Consider the following 7,967-nt stretch of genomic DNA (forward strand, 5'->3'; position numbering starts at 1 on the left):
TTCCTATTTTCAGGTGATTATACACTAATGAAAACATACCTATGAATATTATATTCCATTTCTGACAGTAGATCCTCCTAAATGTTACACACTGGACCTTTAACATCCAATCATGCTCTGTTGTGTGTATGAAGGCCCAGCTGATTCAGATTTTGTATCAAGATGGTGAAGAGAGGAAAAGATCTAAGTGAGGCTCATATTGTTTGGGCACGGATGGCAGGAGCTGTTCTTCAGCAGGAACAGCGACTGAAGTGACATCTGCATTTAGGTCTGTAAGAAAGACCTCAGTAATTAGGGCTGAAACGCTCACATTTAATGTATAATGACTCCTTATCACTGTCATTATTTAAAAATACTAAGTCAAAGTATTGAGAAAGTTTCTCATAATGACTTACTGAATCTTGTTTTTGTCACATTGGCAGAAATGGGCTTCCATACCCGTCTGTATATCTTAAGCTGATCCTTGGATTTTAAAGACCAGTTAAGGCAGAAGAGATGGCTTAGTTAAACCTACAATTATCATGGTTACGCATTTCAGACAAAACAATCCTAACTATCTTTCTCCAGAGCTTCCAGCCACATCACAGTCTTCATCAACAGAGGGAGTTTGATCTGTTGGAAGAAAGTGCTACGGATGAAATAACAGCTAGTGAAATTGCATGCTAACAGCTATCGCCATGACAACCAGGCAAACTCCACTGAAGAGCACTGTGTGATACAGTTTAAAGCTTCGGGGGAGACGTATAAGTGGACCTTTGATTTGGGATTGTTTCGTCAAAGTACTGCTTCCAAGGAGAAGAATGAACTTTTGTGCTTGATATAAATCTGTATTCAACACTTTATTTATCCAAAAGGTGGTCTGTTATATTAAACCAAAGTGAATGAAGTCACATTTATTATGGGGAAAATCATTTCTGAGAAATTAAAAACATTTTAGGTAAAGGTAAAAAACTAAATGTGGCTATTTGTTGATGGCGATTGATCTCTTCATAATCAAAATGCTGTTTTTTTTATCAGGACCCTAGAAGAAGACTGATTCCTGTCATAGTTTACCTTACCATAATATCACTGCAAATGTAAATAAAAGATGCTAAAGAGCTGATGTGGGTGAACTTTGACCTGTGTGCTGCATTATGACACACATATTAGTTTCATAGTTTGATACAAAGCTTTAACACCGCCACAGTTCCGTAGCAAAGGAGTTCGTAGAACAGTCAGATTGCTTTGATTAATCAGTCAGTTGAAAAATAATTTCTTCAATATTGTTGTGCTTCTGCAAATGAATGTAATTATGCAAATGAATCTATTGGACTCTAGTTCTTATGATTGAAATGTGTGAATACTACTGTGAAGGCATCATTTTCCACTGATGAATACAGTAATGCTCCGTACAGGCCAGTGCCAAACTCCCCCAGCAGACCCCCACCAACCACCAGCCAATCTCTGTAACAGCTTGTCTGTAAGAGGAGTGCTTAAAATAACACCACAACTGTATTTATTAAGTCCCTAATATAAAACCATAATAGTTTCTGTAGGTTCTACCTCCCCAGGTCACAGTGTAAATGTTGTTTCAGTGAGGGAAGCACAGTGTGGATTCTTTCAGCCGATACGATAATTACCTGCTTCTCAGACCGATAGATAACTCCCATTTTTGTATTTTAACAAGAAGTTCATACGCTTCAGTTTTTACACACCTGATGGCCAGAAAGGCCGAGATATAGTGAGCAACGATGGATGATTGAATATTCCACAGCTCTGATCTCACCAAATCTAACTGACCTCACTATTGTTAACATAGCAACAAACAACATATCTCACGCTTCAAATGTTCATCTATTGTTTCTGTAAAGTTCATCAGAAAGCTTCACAAACACACTTTGGCTTTCATACAACAGGAAGTCTATCAGTAGCATAAGAATTCCAAATTATTACTATCAGCCAATAATTGATCTGTCCCAATAATTATCGTGCATCTCTAGTTTCAGTTCCTTCTTCACACTGTGATTCCAGCAGATAATTAACACTTGGTCCCTACTAATTTCATTTCATTTAGTTATATATACGTATATGTGTGTGTGTATTTGGTATATACAGTATAAATGATGCTTGATAATATAGTATACTATATATTATAATATATAATCATACCTTTTATTTATTATTTTGCACTTTTTAAATGCTGTTATTCAATTGTTATTATTATCATAATGTGTGTAATTGTAGGGTCAATGTCCAAATATAAAAAATGAAAACATTATATTTACTGTAAATTATGATATTTGACAAAAAAATGAATGACGTGTGTAATTACATAATACAAAATACAATACAAATTTACAAAACATAATTACATATATATATAGATATACACATATTATGCTTGATATTATACTCTGATATATTGTAATATACATAATCATACCTTTTATTTATTATTTTGCACTTTATGAATGCCGTTATTTATTTGGGTTGTTATTATTATTATTATTATTATTATTATAGGTCTATTAAATAATGATGTAATAATAGCTAAAGAATAGGCTGTAATGTGATCTGTCTCACAATAAAAGGCAGTTATTTGGCCTGTGTGCTGCATTCATGTGCTCTGATTAAAATAGACAAATACATTTCCGATGGCTGCATTGTTGGTTGATCGGGGCTTTCATTCATCTCATTTGGGCTCCGCTGATTTAAAACCAGCTCCCTGACGTAACTTTCGCATTTGTTTATTTATTTATTTATTTTGCAACCACATCGACGCTACATTTTCCTCTGGCTCCCTAACATGACCGCCTCGGTGCCGTACAGTCACCAGGGGGCATGCACATAGTAATAATAATAATAATGCATTTGAGGAAAGCCTGCTACGCCGAGCCTCCGCCGTTCGCAGCACACGGCCGCGGTGCGATGGAGATGTGCGCTTAGGTTCATGAGTCCGGCGGGTCTGCCCCTGGCTTTTTTTCTGGGGAAGATCATATTGGATCATATTGTTTGCAGGACGTTGTTCCTCCTGCAGCCCCCCCAGTCTATCCCGACGTAGTTGTGAATTGAACATGGCGACTGTACCAGTATATTGCATCTGCAGATTACCTTACGACGTGACCCAGTTTATGATCGAGTGCGATGCTTGCAAGGACTGGTTCCACGGCAGGTAAGGCACGATTGTTTACCGTTGTGTGTGTGTGTGTTTTTGTGGCGGTTTGCATTTGTGGAAAACAAACAAAAATGGCGAGGTCTCGGTGCGTTTGACAGCTTTGTGGCTCTCAGTCGCCCGTCTACATCTGAAGAGAGGCCGCTTGGAGAAGAAGAAGAAGGCGGAGTTAAATATAGCCGACCGGGGTTGTGACATTTTTTCGCGAATAACACTAAACAGATTCCCCGTATAAAAAGTTACGGTGCTTTATTGAGTGATTTCGGTGCGGGGCTTCGTCTATTAACTGCACTTAATGGGTATTTAACATCCCCGCATAGCCACAAACTAACCGTCCCCGCCGTAACGAACGGGCAGCGGGGGAAGCCTCGGCGGACTCGCTGCTCATTTCTCCCCCTTTACCTCTCTTCATACCCGCTCTCAGGGCCACATTTAGTATATATTTTATCTGTAAATGTTGTCACATGCAACCATTCGGCTGGCTTTTACCGACTGTTCTCACAGAGCACGGTGGAAAATCACGACCCGAGTCTGGGAGCTGAGCCCCGCTCGGCGCAGCCTTCCTGCCAGGCGGCAGCTATGGCTGACAATAGCCCGTGGTGGAGGGCTTTAGCGGGCTAACAGAGGAGCCGCTGTAACGACCACCGAGCTGCTCTGTCACCACTCGGAGCTACAGATAACGGCTGTTTTGTTTCACTGCGATTCAACGGAGACGTGTCGTCCGCCACCGCTCATCACTTTCCCCGCCGTATATAAGATGTAATGATCTGAGCCAAATCCCTGTTATCATCGTGCTATATTTCCCTCCCGCTGTCCCGGTTGTGTCTGCACTAACTGTCCCCGCACTCTGCCTTTGTTTTGGCGTGTTTCACGCTGTTCGGCTTCACTCGGGGTGTCTTTTTGGGAAGGGATGGTTTGTTAATCGTGTTTCGTTTGGCGAACAAGCCCTTCAGAGAGCGAGGAACACAGTATTTACGCGCCTGAACGTTAACCCTTTAATGCTCCCCCTGGCTGCCCGGGCTGTACATGTATCACATTATGTGCTGGTGAATTAAATGCTGGGGATAAGCCATGACCTCCAGTCACGCATAAGCCAGACAACCGGTGTAATGAAAGAGATGCATCCTTTATTTCACAAAAGCATTAAATGTACACCTGCTTATGCTTTCATATTTACACAGCTTACATCTGCTCATTATGTTATATGTATATGTATACAAGAAGAAATCCTATAAAATGTCATGTCCCCTGTTAATAAGGGAGAAACTGTATTTTGTTAATGGAAACTGGATTACACTGCATTCCCCATTAGGCGTGTAAAAAATATCGTTGAATATGGTGACATATAGTTTAGTGATATTGCATCGATTCTCAAAAACACCGTATGGATTTCGGCCTTTAAACAGCAGAAGTAAACTGAGGGCTATGAGGTGGAGTATGGTGGTGTGTTCTTTGTACAATACATCATAGATATCACAATACATCGCCTTGCTTACAGTATCACAATACATTGCAGTATATTGAATTGTAACCCCTGTATTGTGTACATCCCTGCTAATAATGCAGTCCAATCACTCAGAGTCTGGAGCTGGACCTCAATTAAGGGCTTCTGTGGAAACATAGTGGTTCAACATGGCACACTGCATGGAAGGCAGCTGTATATATATTATTATATATTCAGGTGATTATACACCAATGAAAACATATTTATGAATATAATTATAATAATAATAATATTCTGCCAATAGATCCTCCTGAATGTCGCACACATGACCTTTAAATCAAATTACTAAATTACTACTAAAGTTTTGGTTTTAATATTAGATAAGATATCTTCTTATCTAATATTAAAACCATAGTTTTAACTAATTACAGGCAGTATGACAGTATGGAAGTGTGTATAGAGCAGATACAAACAGCACTGTAATAGCTGTGTAAGTTCACAGAGAAACAAGCTGTCATACTTTATCAACCTACATTACATTGTGTTCTTAGAGGAGCTGGATCTGTGCTACTCAGTTCTGAGATGTAGTCACTGCAGAGGATGTTATGGTATTATTTGTCTTGTGTGTCATCAGCGTAATTATGATGCACAGTGTCACGATATGATGGCAACATGAACAAACTGAAAAGCAGTGAACCAATAATTGAATACAGCATGGAGGCTCGGCTATCCTCAGATATCTAAAGACTCCGTTGTGATGAGCTGGAGATTCAGTGTTTTCATGCCTCGCAGGCAGGGTGGGATATTATGTTTTTATTTTAAATGGGAGTATCTAGCAGCCACTGACAGTTAAATGTTCACTTTCACCATCCACTCAGTAGTAAGTCATTATTTTGTGTCTGAAATCTACCAGCTACTTTTATGTTTTACTAGCATTTGGCTGGTGTCTAATGTCCCACCCTGCTTGGAGGAGGGAAAGGGTTTATTGGACACTGTTATACGAATATGTAGTACACATTTATGAGGCAAGATGAAGTAATAATTGGGAAATTATATTGTCACTGTAAAAAGAAATCTCATATATCTCATATCAGATTGTGTTATTACAGTGTAGTTTGTGTGGTGCAGGAATATGAAGTTGTAACAAGATGCAATAAAACTAGTAAGAGAACAGGTAGTAGTGAGCATGTAGGTATGAGGTCAAAAAAAATATTTTGGTAAATACTTGCTGTCATACAGTCCGATAAGAAGACTGGCCTCAGTGTCTCTTTGTGTCTAGTCTGAGGTGAGCAAAGGGAAACTGCCAGCTCCATCGAAACTGATCACTTTCCTACAACTTGTAGGCCGTCTTATTCACATCCAAGAGTCATCTTGCTTTCATCCATGTTTGAGTCAGTGTTCAGGAGAGGCCTTTTGAGATGCTGCTTGCAGTTGTTGTGCCCAGCTGTTGTTAATCAGGAAATAGTTCAAACGCTAACTGCTCCCAAAACCACAATGTCTTGTTTTTACTGTACATTTCTCTTTTATCCCACGCTGAATGAGCAGGCCAACATGCACATAAGTCAGCTTTGGAATTGTTGGAGAGCTGCATTAGTCAGTATTTCTTATATTAACACTGTAAAAAATGAGTGCGTGTAATGTGAAAGGGGTCACTGATGTTGACAAGCCCACAGAGGGTTACTGCCGGCTCCACTGAGCTTTTTAGCCTCTTTTGACTCATTATTTTGATTTAATGGCTGGTCATTCTAACTGATCTCGTCAACCTTTTTTACCAGAACAGCAGACGAGCCCTGATAAACTCACTACATGCAGTTAGCAACTATAACCAGATAAACAGATATATCGATATGCGCACGTAAATAGGTGGAGATGCCAAGGATATGTTTGTATGTTTATAAAATGTCACTAACATTGTTCCAAATTGTATTTTCTACTACCTAAAGTGTCCCACTCTTTACATATCTCAGTCACAATTCTTTAATTACTAAACAAATGAGATCATTAACCAAAAAATGGTATTTACATAAAGAAACAAATACAATTAACTCAAATATCAATATTGGTATTGGCCTCAGTATCTGTTCAGCATTGAATAGAAACATGACTCCAGTGATAATGTTGTTATTGGATGTGTAAACCGTTCTAACTAGCATAGGGTATGTGCAGTATGCATGCATCGGAGTCATTTCTTTACATCAGGAAGTGGTTTTGTTTGGCTTCATGCTTCACTAAGCAACTTATGAACGGAGCCCCGCCTCTGATGCTATATCCAAGTCTTCCTTACCCCAGACATAACCCTGTACTGAATACACAGAAAGATCTTGTCTCCCAACACTGGAAACAACAATTGCAAATTCAACAGTGCAAAAATGTTTCTTCTCATCAGGTGTTGTAGTTAATGTGAAATAATGAGTCCTTTCTTGATATTACACTCTATTTCTTAATGCCATTGTTATATGTTTATGCCATTTAAAAATCATCATTGTTTTGAATGCTGCCTTGTTTGTTGGCACCACAAAGTCACATCACACAGATGTGTGTCAGCACTGAAGCTCACATAGGACCACACCATGTGTGCGCTCTCAAAGTTAGAAGCTGTAATACCAAGAAATCCGTAAAGTTAGTGCTGTGAACAACGTAAATAAAGTACAGCGCTACTGCACAGTGTTTATTACAGTGCGCCTTCACTGATGCCAGCACATACTGCAACTTGGTATTACTACTATAACTATAATTATCTGGTAGTGTTTTAGAATCTGACAAATTAATTGCAAGCATTACTTGATGATTACCCAACATGATTATCTACTGCATAGCGAATACTTACCGTTCTGTATTTGATCATTTCATCGCCACTGTCACACACCTGACTTCACACAGACCACCAAAGCCACTGAATATATGTTTTTGTCAAGTAGATAACCAGTCTGAGGAGTTAAAGCAGGTCTTACCTCCGAGTTTTAGCTTGATCTTACTTAAATATCTTACCTGCCCCACAGCAATCTGCTATCGCTTATTGATCCTTATTGAAGCGCATTCTGACCACACTTGGTGCCGGCAGGTAGTGTACGGTGGGTTTACCAGAGCTTGCTTGCAGAAAATATCTGCATGTTGCTCGAAACAAGGTTGATGCGAAACAGTAAATGGGCCATAAAATACAAATAGTGAGCTACAAGAGGCTAAAGAGGCTAGAACTGTAGAACTGCAGATTTGGATGAATATCCTCTTTCGCATTACACAATGCTAATATAAAATATTGAAACAAAACATTACTGTTACTAAGCTATAACTGCAGGGTAATGCACACAGTAGACAGACATAGTATCTTCTTCGTCAAAAAGTGTTGAGCTACCAAGCATAAAATAAGCCTAA

At 39.2% G+C, this 7,967-nt stretch overlaps 1 protein-coding gene across 1 annotated transcript in view; it reads left to right on the top strand.

The window, feature by feature from the left end:
* The first annotated feature begins 2,774 nt into the window (after positions 1–2,774).
* The window catches only part of phf2 (PHD finger protein 2), a 33,719-nt gene continuing 28,526 nt past the window's right edge, over positions 2,775–7,967 (top strand). Inside the window, exon 1 of the mRNA XM_035661682.1 lies at positions 2,775–3,151. Coding sequence (XP_035517575.1) covers positions 3,054–3,151 — 98 coding nt within the window. The 5' untranslated portion in view covers positions 2,775–3,053. The remainder of the gene's footprint in view (positions 3,152–7,967) is intronic.

The sequence above is a fragment of the Morone saxatilis genome, unplaced genomic scaffold (genome assembly GCF_004916995.1).
Source record: "Morone saxatilis isolate NCDOM2014 unplaced genomic scaffold, NCSU_SB_2.0 Contig18, whole genome shotgun sequence".
In the NCBI taxonomy this organism is placed as follows: Eukaryota; Metazoa; Chordata; class Actinopteri; family Moronidae; genus Morone; species Morone saxatilis.